This window comes from Monocercomonoides exilis, assembly GCF_001643675.1.
Source record: "Monocercomonoides exilis strain PA203 chromosome Unknown scaffold28-1221067, whole genome shotgun sequence".
Lineage (NCBI taxonomy): Eukaryota > Preaxostyla > Oxymonadida > Polymastigidae > Monocercomonoides > Monocercomonoides exilis.
Window position 1 is genome coordinate 467,315 of NW_027150573.1, and position 18,802 is coordinate 486,116.

Sequence of the window (18,802 nt, forward strand, 5' to 3'; positions counted from 1 at the left end):
AAAACTTGTATGTATAAGTAAATAGAAAATTATATTACAGATAATGATTGTTTTTGAAATGAAAAAAATAAAAGTGAAATGCTCATTGATTGAGAACAAGTTCTTGAAGAGAGAGTTCCTCGATAGGAGGATTTCTATCAAAAGTGAGATGAATAACAAATGCTTCCTGCAAGACTATGTCAATTCCGTCTTCTGCGCTTATGAAAATAGCAGCAGATATTTGACATGGTTGAGAATGTGGAACAACATGAAATTCTATGGAAAGCATTTCATTCGGATGAAGCTTTGCATGCTTTCCTGTTAGTAGCAAAAGATCTGGACGATCTGTTGAGAATATGAAATTGTGTGCTTCTTTGAATTGATTGTAAAATATAAGATGCTGTGGAAATGATTTATTCAGAGGCACGGACAATGTAAACTGTTTGTATTGTTGAGGCATTGAACAGTTGCTTGTTACAAACAGCATTCGCTTGATATCTGCAGTGTCCTTCTCCATCATTGTTATCACACCTCCGCGGCGGCCTGGCAGCAACGAGCACAACACATAATTCACTCCTTCGCCTGGAGAGCCAAGACCACCGTCTTCAAACAGCGAGTCTCCACCTTGTGTCAATCGTAGCTCGCTTGAGGCTGGCGATATGGCAGACGGCCCCATCCCTCTTTCCATCCGCTTGCTCTGGGCAGCCCTGCGTATCTCGTTGACAATCTCAATCGGGATTGCTGAAGCGATCAGATGGGAGAGCGGATTGGCGTGGAACACAGGAAGTGTCGGAAGTATTTCTCTCCGAAGGTCAAACGCCTCAAATAGACGAACAGAATCGCCAACGAGAGAAGAGATAGAGAGATGCGGTAGATGGCACACGACGACCTCCCAAATCTCAAACAGCGATCCTCCCCATTCGTCGTTGAACAGCGCCACTTTGAAGCGGAATGGCTGGAAGCACGGGGCAGCGGGACAACGGAAGCGTATCGACTGGAGAGGAGCTGGGGAGTATGTGACAAGCGACTCGGCAGCAATGCCAACAGAAGAAGTGGAAAGAACGACTTTTTTGATGGATGCCGAGGAAGATGAAGAAGATGATGATGAAGTCAGAGAAGAAGAGGAGAAGACTGAAGGAGATGTGGCAGATTGCAGCTGTGAAGAAGCAGAGATTGGTGCTGGCGAATACGAAGTGAAAGGCTGAGGAAATGGGATTGATATGCTCACTGCGGAATCAAGAGGCACGCCTTCTGGCTGGAAGAAACGGAATGTTCTGTCGACAGTGTCGTTCGAAGGGCAAACAACCACATGGCTTGCTGCAACGACGCTGCTGCTGAATCTGTCAGAGATGGCAACCTGATAAAGCGACGGGTTGATTGCGGGGCTGTCTGAAAGAACGTCTCCGCCTGGGTTTCTCCTCTGACTTATGCCTTCGGTGCCAAAGGAAGGATACAGCCCCAGAGCGGTTGGTGGTGCTGGTGACGTGGAGGCCGCTGAGGCAGCATCGATCTGAAATGCGGTGTAGACTTCGCCGCCGTTAAATGATTGGTACAGCAATGGAATCAGTACATTAGCACGTGGCGGGACTTTGAATGAAGGCACTCTCTTTGTTGTGTCGTTGATGGAGGATGGGAAGCTCGGGCGGGACGAAATAATTGTTTGACTCATTTGTGAAGATGAACCAGACATTGAGGAAGAAGAAGAAGAAGAAGAAGAAGAAGAAGAAGAAGAGGCTGATGCAGAGGAAGATGATTGACTGCCTTGAGAAGGATAGACGAGAGAAGGAGGCCCCTGAAGGGTGTCTGGATAGTACAGCCCCTGGAAGTATACTGCTTCTTCTTCAGTCAGCACAAACAGCTCCAACTGAGAAGAGCCCGAAGAGCGAGCATCGCTGCTTCTGCCTCTGCTTCCGTTGGCTGTGCCGCCGCGTGTTATTTCAGCGACAGACACTTCGATCGTCATTTCTTCGGAACGAGGATTGAAGAACGGGATTTGGATGAATACTGGGCGAGCAAAAGAAGGATAGATCACTTTGGTCACACAAGATTGGGCGAATGCAATGTTTTCAAGCTGCTTCTCTTTCGTCTAAAATTGAGTCAAATGAAATAATCATAATCAAAAATTAGCATGAAAGGGGGAAAAAATGATATCCAAAACAATGAAACAAATTTGTTGCAGAAGAACAATAAATCGATGGAGGGAAAAAAAGCAAAGAAAGAAAAAAGAAAAAAAAAAAAAAGAAAACGAGCAGATAGCACATACTAATTCTCTCTCCATTCTGACCGAAAGCGACTGTCTCCCGCTGCGTGCGATTTCCGCCTCCGACGGGACAGCCGCCTCTTTTGCCGAGGCGCCCGAAGCCTTCGCGAGCTCCGACACCCAAAAGCCGTTCCGCGGGTTCAGTGTACCGAGCGAGAACGAGCGGGCCTGGGCGACAGAGCTGAGCTCGCGGAGGAAGACGGGCAGCGGCAGCGCCGGGTGCACCCGCCGGTGTGTCACTGAGAGGTGCAGCTTGCCCAGGCACTGACTGTACGGCGGGGGTGTGTTGCTCAGGCGGTGTGGGGACAGCATGATGTGCTGTTGGTCTTCGATGGTGGATGACTGCGGTGGAAGTGTTGGCCATATCCCAAGCTCAAAACGAAGCGTGGTCTCGTTGGAGGCTGAAAAATAAGTTAAAAAAAAGAGAGAAGATTGAAAGAAATAAAGTGGAGAAATAAAGAGATAAATATGGATATTCAATGAGAAATAAGAAACGTTTTAAGTTATGATTCATTCAATTTACAAAGAAAAGTTCTCAAAATTTTCAAACCTTCCACCTGTGACGCATCCACAAACGGAGCAAAGCTTGCGAGCGGGAGTGAAACAGAGCCGAAGTTGATGCCTGTGTTGAAGTCGAAGATGTCGATGAGCAGATTGCGCGAAGAAAGATACTCTGCCAACGTCAGCGGGGTGTTGTGGGGCGTCGGCCAGCGGTCGTCAATCAGAGGAAACGGAAGTTCCTTCACGTTGATTGCGGGTGTTGCCATCAGGTTGCTGCTGTTCACTTGGAAGGAGACAGACAGTGGGTCGGAGCAGTGCGCTAAATCAGTTGAACTGGAGGAGGTATGGAGGGAGGGTAGTAGATAGATAGGAAGGAATGGAAGAAAAAAAAAACAATGTGAGGAAAAAATTGTTATCAAAAGAATGTAAAGTTGATGGAAATAGATTGTATAAAGAATAAATGGATTCAAAAAAAAAAATTATTTGAATTAGCCAAAGGAAAAAAATATATATATAATATAAAAACATATTTTAGCATACGTATGAAACGGAACGATTGGATGGAACAGATCTGCATCACTAACATGAGTCAACCCAATTTCTGTCCAGCATTCCGGAAGAGTGAAAAATCTGAATGTGAAATACGGTTTTGTTGGCAAAGTGGCCAGAAAAGTGCCTGGCGACGAAAGGCAGCTTCTTTCAAATCCCAAAAAGGCAATGCGAAACTCGCTGCAGAGTCCGTCCATCCTCTCCGAGATGCGTTTTGAGAGCTGCGTCTGCTTCTGCAGCGGAAGCGGCGCAGACTCGCTTTTGTTGAGCTCGCTCGATGAGTCGTTGATCGAAGAGTAGTCAAATGGAAGCATCGGCTGCTGCGGTGGCGGAGGAGGAAGGATCATTTCTTGTGCTTCGAGTGGCTGAGGAGGCGGCGTTGATGGAACTTTCGGCGGAAGCGGAGGGCGCCCCGACAGCGCATTTGGGGGAGTGATTGGCTTCGGTGCGAGTTTTGCTTTGTTGAATGGAGGGAAGAGATAAACAGGGAGTTGAGAGTAAGCTTCTTGTGTCGGCAGCATCAGGCGGAAGTGGATGCGCGGGAGAGGGTCAGCCAGCGAGACAGCAGCAGGAATGTCGACAGGGCCGTTGCCGAGTGCTGGTGGAACTGTGTATGGATGGTAAATGTCGTAGGGAAAGATGGACTCGTGGTGCGGAAGAGGAGGCCCACGCGCAGAAGACTGGGGCTGCTGTGATGCATTTGGGATAGACCCAGGAAGCGCATTCTTGTAAAGAGTGGATGTTGAAATGAGGAGCTTGTCGTCAGACGAAGACATCGCTTTGCCCTTTGTTGCCTTCATTTGTGCCTGTGCTGCCTTCGAAATGTCTGGATTGGTCAAAAGGAAGCCCCGTGTTGGATCCAGCACAAACGACCCGTCCATCCCTCCCAGGAAAAGAGAGAGGATCGAGTCACGCCGCAGCTCAAGCTTTGTATCCAGAACTTTTCTTTGCGTAATCCTTTTGGCTTCTGCTGCTTTTTCGCTCAGAACAAGATCCGGGCATGTCATCATCACCCTCTTCTTCCATCTACTCAGCGTTTGCTGCCTCATCCGATGTGCCGTTCGGATGACATTCTCCTCTTTGTTCTCTCCTTTTCCCGCTCTTCCTTTCGCTTTCGGCTTTGGACTTCTTCTGTCTGCACGCGTGCTCCCTCTCCTTTTTGTGCCTCTCTCTTTTCCTTTCAGCAGCGGGCTTCCTGTTGCATCCAGCTGCTCTTCATTCTCAGCGCTGCCTATTTGACTGCCAGCCATGTTCGTTGCCCCAAACTCTCCGTCGTTGACTTCCTCTCCCTTTCCATCAACAACAACCGTTGAAAATCCGTCTTCCGTCTGCCCTTCCTCTTCGCTGAAGCTGCCGCTGCTGTTGCTGGTCGATCCGAAAGGCTGCGGCGTCATCGGTCCAACAGACATGCTTGCTCCGCGCATGCCAGAATAATCTGGCTTCGGTGTCTGATAGCGGAGTCCATCACTTGAACGCTCTTCCTCTGCGTCTTCTTCGATGTCTTCTTCTTCTTCCTCTTCCTCGTCCCCTTCTTCCTCGTCGCTCTCTTCTTCCTCATTCTCCTCTTCTTCTCTTTCGATTTCTTCTGGCCTGTATTTCCACTGGAACGGATGGTACTCTGCCCACCCAACGCAGATGCTCCTTGTCACAGACGCCGGGATTGGTACCTTTGGCGTGGGTGTCTTCTTGCTCTTCGTCTCTTCTTCCTCTGAAATGGGGATGGTGACTGTGTAATACACCTCCATCACCAGCGTCAAGCTCGGGTGCGGAATCACCCCGCTGATTGTGATGGTCCCGGGCTTCTTCACGGTGTATCGGTCGAACTGGTTTCTCTGCGTGCCTTTGGCGATGACAGACACCCCGTTCTGCAGCAGCTCTTCGACTGCTCGCTCGCCTACGACAGTCAGCCCGTTGTGCATTGTGATCCTCAATTCACGCGACTCGATCTTAACAGTTTGCGTATCTTTAATTGAAATGAAGGGGGAAAAAAATAGAAAATGAATGATAAATGAAAATTCAGAGATAGCAATTAAGAAGAAAACGCAGATCAAGAATGCAAAGAAAAAATAAGTGATGAGATAAATTTTAAATTTATAAAAATAAAAATGTTAAAAAAAAACCGTTCAGATGGCACTGCTCCCATTGTCTCCTCCAATTCGCCATCGCTTTCAGATTTTCGTCAAATCCCTTTTTCGCCAGGAATGCGACATTTGCCAGTCTGAATGTGATTGTCTCCTGTTTCAACGGCCGCAGCAGAGCCGACCCAAACAGCCACGGCGAATGGAGGGCCATTGCGCGTGTCGTGAAGTACCCGCGGCACAACCGCCACCGCTGCGCCTGGCAAAGCAGGAGCCGCTGCCTCTTCTCCATCCACCTCTCGTGAGACAGGTCATCTACACTCATTTGGAGATAGTCGCTGAGCTTCCACCCGACGCCATCTATCCACAGCGTTTTGCCGATTTTTGGCACAATTTCGGGTGCAACAAGCTCCTCCAGCTCTCCTTCCTCCTCTTCTTCGTCTTCGTCTTCATTCTCACCATCGTATTCATCTCCATCATAATTGTCATTTTCATCTTCATTTTCACTTTCTTCATACTCAGAATCTGCTTTCAGATCATTTGCCCCTTCTGCTCCATCGTAGTCTTCCGTTCGTTCCATCTTTCCTTTCATCCTTTTTGAAGCTTTGGAATTCCTTTGTTGTTTTTCTTTTCTTTTCTTTGCAGCATTTTTCTTTCTTTTCCGTTGAAAAGCTTCCCAAAACTTCTCCCTCTCTTCTTCCTCCTCCTCAAACAACCCTTCACGCAGCATCTTCCGAATGGCCTCTGCTCTTTCCCTCGCTTCCCTGCTCATCGCCCATGGCTTCTTTTGTGCTGCGCCTTTCTTCCCTCCTCGCGACAAGGTGTTCCCTGCCATTATTGCCTTTGCAGCTGCTTTGAAACGCCGCTTTTTTGGACTGCGATTGGCAGAAGACGACGAACGAGACGGGGTCTGCCCCTTCGACGATGGCTTTGGCGAAGAAGAAAACGATGTGCTGCGGGTAGAAGAAGACAAAGAAGGTTGAGGTGATGAAGAATTCGAAGGACGCAGAAGAGGAGAGCCACGAATGGTTTGCTGATCGGATGAAGACGATTGATCAAGCGTTGATGAAAAAGGAAGCTGATATGATTTCTCAAGTTCTTTTGGATCTGTTGTTAACTGCTTTAAAAGCAATTTTCCTTCTTCTTTGAATGACTGTTGCAATATGAATTGGATATGAGGTGAAATCAACCCTATTCGTTTTTGAATTAAAAAATTGCAAGAATATTTTCTTTGTTATTATTCACAAACCTGGAATCGATGCGCTTCCCTTTCTTTCGTCAAAAAAGTAATTGAGTGGAATAATGGTTTTTAAACTTGTTAGCTTATCATGACGGAAAAAACTATGTACAACAGTACTTTCTGGTAGTTGAGCGACGTCTAAAACATTGATAATTGCAAATCTCAATTTGCATTTTACAAATGCACAAATAATTGCATACTGAGTTGCGTTATGTCTGATAAAAATAACGAAATCCTTGGGGTTCCGCAAAACAACTATATATGAACAATGAATAAAATTTTCGAATAACCATTCTTTTTGAAATAAACGCTTTAAACATACTTCTTTTTGTTGGAGGGTTTTATAAAAATTACTTGTTGCATATCTATTGATATCAATAAGATCATTATAAGGAGGAATATGCATGAAACACCATCCAAGCCCAACTTCCTTTTGAATTTGATTGTATTTGTCAAGTGCTTTTCGAAATTTATGAATTTGCATAAAGGCTATTGAAAATGAACAATCAGACCAACAAATACAATTTCTAATAGCAGATATACAATGGAATCTGCATCAATTAGAAAAAAGACTAAATTCTTTGTTTTACAAGAATAAATTCCGGTTTCTTCTATTTCAGTTTCACAGGGAGAACTTTCATAAGTATCGCTTATGACTTGTTTTTTCATAACATCAAATAAAGTTAGATGATATTTATAAAAACATAAATCATTTTCAACGTCATCGCGCTATAATAAATGTTATCTTTCAATAAATTAAAATAATAATTTTCAAACCAACTGTGGAGGCTCAAGTATACGATTTAATGAATCGATATACAAAGCAATTCCATTCATTTGAATTTTTTAAAATTATTAATATGGAAAGGATCATGTTATTTGATTCACAAAAACAATTTTAGAAAATTAATAATCAATCGATATAAATTGAAACAAATGTTATTTTCTCTACGCCTAATACGAAGTGTGCTTAAATAAAAAGCTCAATGGGATGTGGGAAAGAAGGATGGAACTTGATCTCCTTTGAAAAGCTCTCTAACCACTGGTTTTCCTGGTTGCAGAATGCAAAGTCTGATGCATCCTCCACTTGAGTTGTCTCGGAACATGGCCAGTGAGCAAGCTATAAATTATTTTTTTTTTGATAAATTTGCACCAAACCATGAATAAATTAAAAAAAAAAGTTTTTCCAAACCTTTCACAGCAAGATCTTTGCATTCTTCAAGCGACATCCCAGACTTGAAGTGCTTATCTAAAAAGGTCAGAACATATGTACTACCACTCCCTGTATAAAAGACACAAAAAGAATAAATGAATGAATAAATTAATAAAATCATCAGTAAAATGATGTGTCAGAATAAGAAATACCGCTTGCTGCATAATGCTCAGCTTCAATGAGGGCTCCTCCAAGGGGAATTGAGTATATGTGTGCTTCGTCTCCGTCCAGTCCAGCGCAAAGAAAAGCGGCTGTTAAAAAATTCAGAATGAAAAATTAAAAATGGTCAAAAAAACAAGAGTTTGTATCGAAAAGGCAGTAAATGTTAATATTTCGGAAAAAAGAAGTTCCAACCGCTTAGCACTTTTTTGTTTGTATAGCATAGATCTCTGAGCACGCAAGCAGCAGTTTTCACAGAAGGGCGTCTGCCAAGCTCCATGCTGCAAAAGCAATTTGTTCATTCAGCCAAACACACATCGGAAAAATAACATCATGCATCACAGAAAAATATCATAAATCACAATCTATAAAATCAAAAAAAACCTGTTGAATGTGAGAGAATAATTGGCATAAGCTGTCACAGTTTGTGTGTCGGCGGACGACCCCGATCGGCACACATATATGTCTTCAAACACTGGAGTGATTTTGTCTGACATTCTGTTCGCTATGAACGATCCCAACGATGTGCGAGAATCTGCTGCGAGGAGAAGACCACCAGCAAATTTCAAAGCCATGATTGTTGTCTGGCCAAAACATAAAAAAGGATTGAAAACAGGGGTGGAATTAATGGAGCGAATAAAACAAGCACATTCAACAAAGCATACGCCAGTCGAAACAGGACCCTCATAATCGTTCCCTTCAAAATCCATTCTTTTTTTGATTAATATTACCTTAATTTTATTCATCTCATTTTTCTTTTTTAAGCTTTTTTCATTCCATCAAAATAATACCATGAATCCACTATTGCTTTGCTTTTTATTTGGGGTTAAAGCTGAATTTGATAGAATTGATACACATAGTTTGTTGTATTTACTGAAAACTTGATTTATCAAATTATGATAAAATTTTTAGGTTCTCATATTAATTCAATTCAACCATTCGAGCCGTTATTCCAAATAGTTAATTCGTCAATTCTTTTAAATGCGTTGACGCTGAGAATGGTGGAGAACAATGCAAGTATTGTGCTGAGGAACAACGCCATTCTTTTTGTGGATTCTTCGAGATTATCGTTTCATCATCTGACTATTGAGCCCATTGAAATATTCCATGGAAGCGTTTCCCTAAACAATCTCACTATCAGTCAAAGCAGCTACTTTCAACAACCAAGTCTTGTGAAAAGTTATAATCTTTTCACTTCAATGAGTTGTTCAAATACTTTTCTATCGCATGTTTCCTGTTCAAATCGCGGAAGCCTCTTTTCGAACGGGCTAATGGCAAACTTGATTTTATATGAGACTCATATCTCAAATTTTTCAAGAAAAATTATTGAAGAAAACGATACTGATTTGTGTTTATCGATCTTTACAACAATGTTCTCTTGTTCATTTTCTCGAAGCGATGATGCAATTTATAGCGGAATAACGCCAGGCATTTGCTCTTCTGCTTCTGCAAGTATCATCAACACAACAACTTCTCAATGCGATCGCACTTCGTCATTCAGCAATGGAAGGGCTCATGTCACAATAAGTGAAAGGGCAACTCTTTTTGAAAACAGTGACTTTTTTGATTATGAAGCACATGGGAAAGGCACTGAAGGGATGGGTGGGGCTATTGTGCTTCTTGCAGGGATGAAATCGTCAGTGACAGTGAAGGGATGCAGATTTGAAAGATGCAATGCAGACGACAGCGGAGGAGCTATTTGGCTGAATGGCGTTCAAATGGTATCGATTGAGTGCTGCACATTTTCTGATTGCAAAGCCAAAGGCGGGATTGGAGGATCTGTGCTCCTTTGGAACTTAGTTGAGCAATCTTCCATTCAGAAGTGTGCGTTTAAATCATCTTTCGCTAAAGGGAAAGGCGGAGCACTGGAGCTTGATTGTGATGAAGGCGGATTACAAGTGGTTAGTGTTGTGTTTGACGAGTGCTGCAGCAAAGAAGAGAAAGGCGGAGGGGCAGATTTAAACTTGCCTTCGGATAGGACGGCGCTGAAAGAATGCTTCTTCCGCAAATGCAACGCTGCGGGAGGTGGCGGAGGCATTCGTGTGTCATTTGCCTTTAATAATCCGTGCTTGATGGCAAACTGCTATTTTGTTGAGTGCAGCGGTGCTGAGAAGGGGCACGACATGTATGTGATGGACTGGCAAAAGATTGTATCGTCAGTTGCGAGCACTGTCAGAGAGAGCAAATCGACAACGAAAGAGAAAAATGTGTTTTTGGCGAATGAGAATAGATTTGAGGAGCATGTGCTTGGTTTTGTGGAGAGTGTGGTTATTCCTGATGTCGTTGCGCCGCTGTCTCCAGAAGAGTTGGAAAAACGAAGACAAGAAGAGGAAGAAAGGAAAAAGAAAGAGGAAGAGGAGAAGAGGAAGAAGGAAGAGGAAGAAAAGAAGAAGAAAGAAGAGGAGGAAAGAAAGAGAAAAGAAGAGGAAGAGAAGAAGAAAAGAGAAGAAGAAGAGAAGAAAAGGAAAGAAGAAGAAGAGAAGAAGAAAAAGGAAGAAGAAGAAAAGAAAAGAAAAGAAGAAGAGGAAAAGCAGAGAATAAAAGAAGAAGAAGAGTTGCGAGAAAAGAAAAAGAAAGAAGAAATGGAGAAAGAAAGGCGCGAGAAGGAAGAGAAGAAGAGGAAGGACGCTGAGGAAGCGCAAGACAAAAGCAGCAGCATGTTGCGTCTGCCGGCAATCATATTCTTTGCTGTTATTATTGTTGGTATCTGCATTGGATTGATTGTCACTATACGAAAGTGCACAAAGCAGAAAGGAGCAAAGCCAAGAGCTGCAAGAAGCACTGAAGAAGAAGGGAAAAGCATGCTTGGAGCAGAAGATGGCGATGAGAAAGATGACATCGTGCCTTTGTCGAGCTCGGCCTCAGGCGAATTGGCTGATGACCCTCCTCCCATCTTTCGTGTTGACGAGAATGCATACAAGCAAAGCGAGGATTTGTTTGAAAAAGAAGCAAGTGAAATAGTTCTCGAAGGATTTAAGCAGCAACAGCAGCAACAAGTTCAACAGATGGATCAAACAAAATCGGACTTATTGGAGTAATATTATTTTATTAATGTTTAATTTTTAAATATTATTTTTTGGAAATTAGATTTAATAATTTCGTGAAGCTCATTTTTTGTCTTAAAAATGGGGTTTTCAAGCTGTTGCTTAATTTCTAAGTTCATCCATAATTTTGTCAAAGTGTTTCACATATTGGAGTTGTGAAATTGAAGATGAATATTAATAATTCAATATATGGGTTATCGATCAACAAGAGATCATTCACCAAAAACATGGGTGCTTACTCTTACATCCAAGGTATGAGATATTTATTTAATGCTGGAAATTGCATATAATTATTAATCTTTTTTGTGGAATTTGTAAATTTGATCCTGCTGACTGAATGCAGAATTGTGGAGAAAGAAACAAAGCGATGTTATGCGCTTCTTGTTCCGTGTTCGCGCATGGGAATACCGTCAACTCCCTGTATGCCACCGCATCACTCGCCCAACTAGAGCTGACAAAGCACGCAAGTTGGGATACAAGGCAAAGCAGGGATTTTTGCTTTATCGAATTCGTGTTCGCCGTGGAAGCCGCAAGCGTCCGGTCAAGAAGGGTATCACATACCACAAGCCCAAGTGGCATGGTGTGCATCAGCTGACTTTTGCACGCAACATGCGCTCGACCGCCGAGGGACGTGTTGGAAAGAGATGCCCGAATCTTCGTGTGCTGAACTCATACTGGGTTGCCCAAGACGGTATCTTCAAGTGGTACGAAGTCATCCTTGTTGATCCAAGCCACAACGCAATTCGCAATGATCCAAGATATCGCTGGGTTGCCAACCCTGTCCACAAGCACAGAGAGCTCCACGGACTGACAAGCGCTGGCCGCCACTTCCGTGGATTGATGTCAAAGGGATACGGCTTGAGAAAGCTGCGCCCGTCCCGTCGTGCTTCATGGAAACGCAGAAATACCGTCAACCTCCATCGTTACAGATAGGAATCTTGCTGATCATCGTGTTGTGTTCTGTGTGTTTCTTTTTTGTGATGATCCATTTTTCCTCGCAAATCTGAAACATATCGCACAACATGAAAACTTATCACTTTCTCTAATATTTGTCTCATTGAGTTAAGCTTTGTTTCACAAAATTAATGAAGAATTATTTCGGTTCTTTTCAAAAAAAAAATAATGAACGAATGTGACAAGAAACAAAAACGAAAAAGGTTGAAGCGTGAAGTGTGTGGTGTGTTTAAAAATTGTCGGTTGCTTATTTTTTGACAGATGGATCTTGCACACAAATGATTGTGTGTTCTTTTACTGAAAAATCAAAAAGAAAATCCACAACACCAACAATGAGATTATTTGAAAAACAGAAAAAATCGCAAACCAGGCGCAATCATCATCTCAACTTTTCTTGTCCTCACTCGCATGAATTTTAAATCGTCCTGATCCCCGTTGAATTGCATGTTGATGTATAATTCGATGAAAAAATACGAAACATAAAAAAATTAATCAAACCAATGGATCCAAATCTCGAATTGAACTTCTTGCTTGCGAAGCTAGGAGCGTGCAGTAATTTGCATAGTTATCCTTTCCGCTCATCACAGGGCTATCTTCACTCGACGCAAGGCATCGAGTTCCTTTTCCATCTCCATGTGTCACTATCAGCCCCAGCACCCCAGGATGCTGATTTATTCGTTGCAGCGTGCTTTCCACTTCGCTCATTGATGACGTGGAGCTCGATGCGATTTGTCCAGGTGGAGGTGGGATTGACATTGTTTTGTTGTTTGGAAAAAAGCAAACAGTTATTGGTGGATTATGGATGTGATCAAAAGAGTATTTAAAATTTCAATAACAAAAAATTAGAAAATGAGTGTCATCCTTGAGATGCATTTTTGAAGTGAAATATGAAATACGTATGTGAAGATGCGAATTTCGTTCAACGAAGAAAAAAAGAAATGAGTGCATTGCGAGTTTTATTTCGCACAAACACAAAATACAAGGACAGCTAAAGGTGCTGCATTTGCAGGAACAATCTTAGAAATGGTTGACTGAGAAGAGGAAGAGGATGAAGAACCCATAGAACCATACATCGGAAGCGAGTTCAGGCACCGAGAAGAATGTGTAAATTGCCGAACAAACAGCAGCTTGGCCAAAAACGGATCTTGAACCCTGTCTTCTAAACTTGCTATAAACAATGGAATTGCGTGTGTTATTTTGTTCGTTTTTGCTTTGGGCTTGAAATTGTCAAGCTTATATGCGGACTTGCTCCATTCCAAAAGAGGATCTTCACACAAAAAATTATAGCCAAACATTTTTTTATAAAATAATGCAAAATAAAACAAATTATACAAACCTTGTGTGTTTTGATGGATCACCTCAAACCAGAAACGGCTGATTGACGCATTTTGCAAGACGCTTTTCACAGGATACAGAAATGTGTTGTAAATTGTTTGTGGGTGTCCAGCAATCATAGGCTCGGTTATTTCTGGTGTTAATGAAAGAAGTGTAAGGGTAGAGCTTGAGAGAGGAAAGAAGTATCTGAAAGGCACAATTTCAACTTGCTCTGGAAACTTCTCTAAAAAATCATATAAAACATTGCATTCAGCAAGATATGCAAGCGTTATTATAAACTTTATTTTTCACAACAAATTTTTATTCGCATCACCAAACCTTTCAAAAGATCAAAAGCACGCTCAGCAACTGTTCGAATAGGTGCAGAAACAAGACGAGGCGTGTAAATGTGAGGAAGCTTCAATATTGCATCTCCTGAAACATCTGTCTCATCACTTGAAGACTGCTCATTTTTGGTGTTTGAAGATGCTGAATTGGCAGTCGAAGAAGCTTTATGTGATTTCTTGTTTTTCCTGTGTTTCTGTTGAATTTTGCCCATAACCCACTGAAATCCATAAACTCCTAACGCACCAATCAAAGTACCAGTCAATGGTACAACATATTTATGCGCTTCCATAAATAAAAAGATTATAAAAAATTCTCTCAATAAAAAATAAATAATGGTAAAGATTTTTATTTTGTGTAAAAAATCAAGCTGCAACATTACTTGTTTTGGGAGAAAGGAGCTTATGTTAAGGGCTCTGTAGCTTGCCAAATGAAATGAAAACTGTGGAGTGGAAAAAATTGAAATAAAGAAAAAAAAGACAATAAAATAAAAAAGTGTATTGTCCGAATTACAAAGAACACAGAGGTTGTTGTGGTCAAAACAAGCAAAAAAAATTCTAAAGGAAAAAATATTATAAAAAATGAAATAGTGGGAAGAGTTCACTCGTAGTGAGTCAAAGATGTGTTGTGGTTTTGTTTGTTCTAGTTAAATTAAAGTTCTGATAACTTTAATTCTCCAAAACAAACGATCAAATATAATAGTGTGCGGGTTTTGCACCCAACAATAATACCTCTTGTTATGGGAGAATAAATAGTTGGGATTGTCATCTGTCAGCTTGAATGTGTCTTATTTCACTTGTCTGAATTGTTCTTATCGTTGTGTGCTCAATTCTGCTACAATTTTTAGTCGTTTCTTCTGTCTTTGAGTTTGGGTCGGGAGTGTTCGAGTCTTTGGAGAGTTCTGGAGGAGACTGATGTTGAAATGAAATATTCGTTTGTTAGATGGTTGTTGAGTAAGATGGATTGGCTGTTGGCGGGGAAGCGAGCGGAAATGTGGAACTTGGGTTGAATAGTGTGAGGTTCGTTTGGTTCTTCAGTTGGAGGGATATCAGGGCATGGGCAGTGCTGGATGTGATGTTGGTTCTGAAGAAAGATAGAGTGTGAGTGTGGGCTATTAGGGAGAGGCTTGCATTTCTGGCTATTGGAACTTCCGGCACTTCCTTTTAAGTCAAGGCAGAAATGGCTGCATGCTTGATTGTGTAAGGTCTGAATTTTTGTGGGATCCCCACTTGTGTCATTCCTTGCCACACTAGTTTCCTGATTCCTGATGTTTTGAATGGAGTGTGTTGAGTTGAATTCAGCAAGAAGGTGTCTCTTGACTCGTTCGTTCTCCGAACTCTCTCCCAAAAGCAATCTACTGCTCTTGCAGGGCAAATCTTTTCGTCGGCTTCACCTAAGAAGGGGATTGAAAAGAAACTCTGTGGAATTGAGGTTTTGATGTGCGTGTGGATGTGGATGGCATCGCAGCAGAATATCGACTGGCTCATTGATAGTACCTCTTGTTCGTGAAAGCAGTAGGCTGTGAATGGAACATGAAGTGGAATGCACTTCACTGAAAGCTCAAAGAACGATAGATCCGTGTCACAAGGCCTTCATTCGTTGAAACCAAAATTCAAGGATGGAGACCATATGTGTGTGTGAAAGGTCTCCTGAGGAAGTGAGAATCGGATAATGAGTGGAAAATTGTCTTTATGATTGGTATTTGGACAATATCATCTCCATAACTTAGTCTGGAGAATAGGTTCATTGCAGCTCTTGTGGCACTTAAGCATGTGTTGGTGAATCCAATCTCCTTCAGGTTATCAAAGAGCATGGCACATCTTCTGTTCCACTCTCCTTAATCCCTCGGAAATTCTCCATATTTTTCCTCTGTCCATATATGTCCAACATGTGCGATACCAAAGGTGTAAGCTGTCCATCTTGAAGGTGAAACACTGTTCTTGGTCTCTGCGATCAGTGATTGAGGAACTCCGCATTTCTGTAAGCTGCTGATCCACCACAGTTCTCCGCTCTGTGCTACCAGTTGAGTCTTGCTGCTAAGCAAGGTACAGGTTGGAGTGATGCTCCCGACTTCCTCATTCCTGGCCCTGCCCTCAATACTCTTTTCGAAGTACTCCGTCTCATGGAAGATGTTGTAATCTCCTTTAGCAGCGGGGTTCAAACCTAATTCCTTCAGGCTGAAAGAAAAATGACTGCTCTCTCATGTCACTCCAGAATCTTTCTCAAACAAGGGAGGATCAGAGGTGTCGGTGGATTAACAAGGGTTATTGCTCCTTCCCAATCTTCTTTCAGACTATCCTCTTGCTCCAGGCTTTTTTGTCCCAACAAAGTCATTGTTTTCCTGTTCCTCTCACTTTCGAAGGCATCCAGCTTGATGTTCACGTCCAAGGTTCTTTCTTGAAGTTGAAGCGCTTCCTCTGTTTTCTCGTAATCTCACACGCGTTGGAGCGTTGACAACGTGACTGCTGTCCTGTTCTTCACTCCTTGAAGGCGAATCTCCCTCATCTGAATATTCCATTCTGTTGTCATCTTTCGGATTTTCCTCAGAAGAGATAGAAGATTCGGTCACCCTGTCCAACAATTGATGTCGTTAACCACTGTCGTGTTGTCCGATCTAAGCAAGATTGTGTGAATGTGGTGTCCAAGGATTTGGGGGATGAAGTGCTTGAGTCCCATCAAGACAGCTAACATCACCTAAAAGTTGGAGAATTGGCTGAAAAAGGCCTTGTTGAAAGATTGGTGGAACTGGAACATGTTCTTTTCGATTTTCAGCGTGACACCATCAGCACGGAGGTCTGCATCCGTTGTTTGAACAGCATCCGGAGTCGTATATGAAGTCCAAGTTCTCTGTTCCTGTATTCCTAATTTGAGTTTCAATTCGCTTATCCAATTGATGATCAAGGGATTGACCTTCGTATTCCCATTTCATCCTTCCTTCGAAACAGCTCTGTTGAGTTCCTTGTTAAATCTGTTCATTTGAAGAGATCCATCCTTTTCAACGAAACTTGTTGCACTGACAAAACCAACAAACGATTCTAAGCTCCTGATTCAAACTTCATCATTTCTTCTTGCAAGTGTCATTTGCCGTTTGCATTCCTTCCTCAGGAACCCGCATCTCTTTTGTTCCAGGCTGACTTTGCACATCTTCGAACTCCATATCCATCTCAGGAAGTTGAAGGTTTTCTTCAATTGAAGTTTGCTCTTGCAGAAGTTAACCTGCAGTCTAAGCCTTTCTTGCCATCCAGTTATTTCCTTCGTTGCTGCATGAAGGATGTTTGCGTCTTGATGAAAGAACATAATATTGTTCGGGCAATCCACGCAGCGCAGACACCATTTGTTTCGTATTTCTTGTATCACCTTCCTCAAAACGAGTATGAATATACAGCGTGGGTCCTTGTGGCTGAATGTCTTCCCTACGGAAGCATGGATTTTATCTCTGAAACTACTGTGGTGGAAAAGTCCTCCTTTTATGTCAGTTTTTCCAACGTTCTGTGGCCTTCCATCTTGAAGTGGATTCCATTCCCTCCACTGTTGAGAGGTCTGAAGTCGAAAATGTATCTGCATTTTCCGTTCTTTTTCTTCACAAAGAAAAAGGTTCTCAGACATATGGCTGTATCTGGTTTCAGCTGAACGAGGCCTTCGTTGTAAGGACCTCCTATAAACACTTCGCGCATTCATCCTCCTTTTTTGCTTGGATCCAACAAACCAACTGTAACACTCTTCCTCATGCCTTCCTTAGATGCTCTCTTGCACACGTTCCTTTCCATTCAGGTGAGATTCTCTCCATTATGATACTGTGAAACTCAATGGAATCCCACTCTTCGACGTCAAGCTGTAACAGTCCGCTGACACTTTTCTTCTCCAAGCTCCTGGAGCTTTCATCTGCTGAACCATTCTTTGTGCAGTTCTGCTTGTCTTTCTTTCTCCTTATGTCCTTCCTTTGAAGGCGAATCTTTGAAAAAAAATGGATTCCTGTTTGTTGAGCACTGATTATGGCTTCCCTTTTTGTATATTTTTCCTTTAACATATGTTTGATCTTTGATTATCATGTATTCTTGTATGTGTTGATGTTCTGGTGGATTAATGGTGTGGAAACAACGGACTCATATTGTTCAACCGTTGCGACTAAGTCTGCTGAATCAGTGTGAAGATCGAATAAAGAGGAATTGATGCTGTCGTTAAATAAAGCCGCGCAAAGAAAAGAAAACGATGGAACTTGGCTTTCTATTCGATCTGTTTGTGTCTGTTGTGAAGTCGCTGGGAATTGGAAGAAAATCAGAGTACTGCTTGAGGATGAAGGCTGAGTTAACCCCACACAGATCGTTGATCTGCTGAGGGAAAAAACACCACTTGGTTCATATGTGGGTACTGCTGTTGAAACATCCATGTCAATGATCTGGAAAGCACCAGATACCAAAATATAGCTCCTTCCTCCCAAATCAATAGGTGTTGAAGTTGATCGTTTGTTCTGGAGAATTAAGGAACTCTGTTCTTTAATTTGTTTGTTTTTCTTGAACAACACAATAGTTAAATATTACTATTTTTCTAATGGAAATAAATAAATATATATATATATCGCATGAAGCTCTGTTATTTGTTAATTTTTTTAAATCCATCTTTATTGTGAAAAAATGAATATTTTTTTACAAATTTGAAAAAACTTTTCAAGAAATTTTGCATTGTTTCACTAATAATAATTTATTACTAGAATAATTCCTAATGATGAACGAAAAATATTTTTTATTGGAAAAAGAATATTCAATTTCGAAACGAAATTTTTTTTGTTTGTGGAATAAACAACATATGTTTGTTGGTTAAAATTCTCTTGACTTTTATCTCATCAGAACTCTTAATTTATCAATATTGATAAAATGCATTCGTTTTGATTGAAATTTTTTTATTTTAGTGATTTTGAAAAGAAAATGAATTCATTTTGGTATAAAAATTGATGTTTTTCTGATTAACACCAAAGAAATAATAAAATTTAGTTGGGAAAAAAATTCTTATCTTGTTATAAAACAAATGTGATCGATAATTTGATCTTTTCACAAGATTATACAAAAAAATGAATCGATTTTCAATTAATTTATTATTTGAATGATGATTTTTGAAATTGAAAGAAAAAATCAAAAATTAGATCTGTTTATTGAAAGTGTTAATAATGAT

At 41.6% G+C, this 18,802-nt stretch overlaps 6 protein-coding genes across 6 annotated transcripts; 2 read left to right on the forward strand and 4 right to left on the reverse strand.

The window, feature by feature from the left end:
• Positions 1 to 82: 82 nt before the first annotated feature.
• Positions 83 to 7,091, reverse strand: MONOS_10438 (putative nephrocystin-4; the record flags this gene model as incomplete). Its single annotated transcript, XM_067862889.1, has 8 exons — positions 83 to 2,065; positions 2,243 to 2,640; positions 2,790 to 3,073; positions 3,281 to 5,252; positions 5,410 to 6,558; positions 6,617 to 6,745; positions 6,808 to 6,862; positions 6,930 to 7,091. The coding sequence occupies 8 exons, from the start codon at positions 7,089 to 7,091 to the stop codon at positions 83 to 85; spliced, it is 6,132 nt and encodes a 2,043-aa protein (XP_067725650.1).
• Positions 7,092 to 7,524: 433 nt separating this feature from the next.
• Positions 7,525 to 8,711, reverse strand: MONOS_16787 (putative Proteasome subunit beta type-6). The gene is made up of 6 exons (XM_067869658.1): positions 8,645 to 8,711; positions 8,364 to 8,563; positions 8,175 to 8,260; positions 7,973 to 8,071; positions 7,800 to 7,889; positions 7,525 to 7,727 (listed from the first exon to the last, which is right to left on the reverse strand). Exons 1-6 carry the CDS (start codon positions 8,687 to 8,689, stop codon positions 7,591 to 7,593), a joined length of 657 nt encoding a protein of 218 aa, XP_067725651.1. The 5' UTR covers positions 8,690 to 8,711; the 3' UTR covers positions 7,525 to 7,590.
• Positions 8,712 to 8,720: 9 nt separating this feature from the next.
• MONOS_10437 (putative adhesin) lies at positions 8,721 to 11,129 on the forward strand. The gene is made up of 2 exons (XM_067862888.1): positions 8,721 to 8,838; positions 8,892 to 11,129. The coding sequence occupies exons 1-2, from the start codon at positions 8,772 to 8,774 to the stop codon at positions 11,015 to 11,017; spliced, it is 2,193 nt and encodes a 730-aa protein (XP_067725652.1). The 5' UTR covers positions 8,721 to 8,771; the 3' UTR covers positions 11,018 to 11,129.
• An 83-nt stretch (positions 11,130 to 11,212) lies between these two features.
• MONOS_10436 (putative 60S ribosomal protein L15-2) lies at positions 11,213 to 12,172 on the forward strand. Its single transcript, XM_067862887.1, has 2 exons — positions 11,213 to 11,275; positions 11,367 to 12,172. The coding sequence occupies exons 1-2, from the start codon at positions 11,251 to 11,253 to the stop codon at positions 11,954 to 11,956; spliced, it is 615 nt and encodes a 204-aa protein (XP_067725653.1). The 5' UTR covers positions 11,213 to 11,250; the 3' UTR covers positions 11,957 to 12,172.
• Positions 12,092 to 12,775, reverse strand: MONOS_10435 (dynein light chain). The gene is made up of 3 exons (XM_067862886.1): positions 12,476 to 12,775; positions 12,345 to 12,402; positions 12,092 to 12,274 (listed from the first exon to the last, which is right to left on the reverse strand). Exons 1-3 carry the CDS (start codon positions 12,731 to 12,733, stop codon positions 12,225 to 12,227), a joined length of 366 nt encoding a protein of 121 aa, XP_067725654.1. The 5' UTR covers positions 12,734 to 12,775; the 3' UTR covers positions 12,092 to 12,224.
• MONOS_10434 (uncharacterized protein) lies at positions 12,776 to 13,954 on the reverse strand. The gene is made up of 3 exons (XM_067862885.1): positions 13,631 to 13,954; positions 13,314 to 13,535; positions 12,776 to 13,244 (listed from the first exon to the last, which is right to left on the reverse strand). The coding sequence occupies exons 1-3, from the start codon at positions 13,926 to 13,928 to the stop codon at positions 12,934 to 12,936; spliced, it is 831 nt and encodes a 276-aa protein (XP_067725655.1). The 5' UTR covers positions 13,929 to 13,954; the 3' UTR covers positions 12,776 to 12,933.
• Positions 13,955 to 18,802: the final 4,848 nt, after the last annotated feature.

Excerpts from the sequence above, each read along its gene's own strand:
- MONOS_16787 (XM_067869658.1), bottom strand. The coding sequence starts at position 8,689 with ATGGATTTTGAAGGGAACGATTATGAGGGTCCTGTTTCGACTGGC. Across the intron at positions 8,261-8,363 it reads TATTCTCTCACATTCAACAG|CATGGAGCTTGGCAGACGCC; the intron begins GTTTTTTTTGAT and ends TTGCTTTTGCAG. Across the intron at positions 7,890-7,972 it reads TGAGCATTATGCAGCAAGCG|GGAGTGGTAGTACATATGTT; the intron begins GTATTTCTTATT and ends TCTTTTATACAG.
- MONOS_10436 (XM_067862887.1), top strand. The coding sequence starts at position 11,251 with ATGGGTGCTTACTCTTACATCCAAG. Across the intron at positions 11,276-11,366 it reads TGCTTACTCTTACATCCAAG|AATTGTGGAGAAAGAAACAA; the intron begins GTATGAGATATT and ends GACTGAATGCAG.
- MONOS_10435 (XM_067862886.1), bottom strand. The coding sequence starts at position 12,733 with ATGTCAATCCCACCTCCACCTGGACAAATCGCATCGAGCTCCACGTCA. Across the intron at positions 12,403-12,475 it reads TTCGAGATTTGGATCCATTG|GACGATTTAAAATTCATGCG; the intron begins GTTTGATTAATT and ends AACGGGGATCAG. Across the intron at positions 12,275-12,344 it reads TGAGATGATGATTGCGCCTG|TAAAAGAACACACAATCATT; the intron begins GTTTGCGATTTT and ends TTGATTTTTCAG.
- MONOS_10437 (XM_067862888.1), top strand. The coding sequence starts at position 8,772 with ATGAATCCACTATTGCTTTGCTTTTTATTTGGGGTTAAAGCTGAATTT. Across the intron at positions 8,839-8,891 it reads TGATAGAATTGATACACATA|GTTCTCATATTAATTCAATT; the intron begins GTTTGTTGTATT and ends TAAAATTTTTAG.
- MONOS_10434 (XM_067862885.1), bottom strand. The coding sequence starts at position 13,928 with ATGGAAGCGCATAAATATGTTGTACCATTGACTGGTACTTTGATTGGT. Across the intron at positions 13,536-13,630 it reads TGCTTTTGATCTTTTGAAAG|AGAAGTTTCCAGAGCAAGTT; the intron begins GTTTGGTGATGC and ends ATGATTTTTTAG. Across the intron at positions 13,245-13,313 it reads GATCCATCAAAACACACAAG|ATCCTCTTTTGGAATGGAGC; the intron begins GTTTGTATAATT and ends TTTTGTGTGAAG.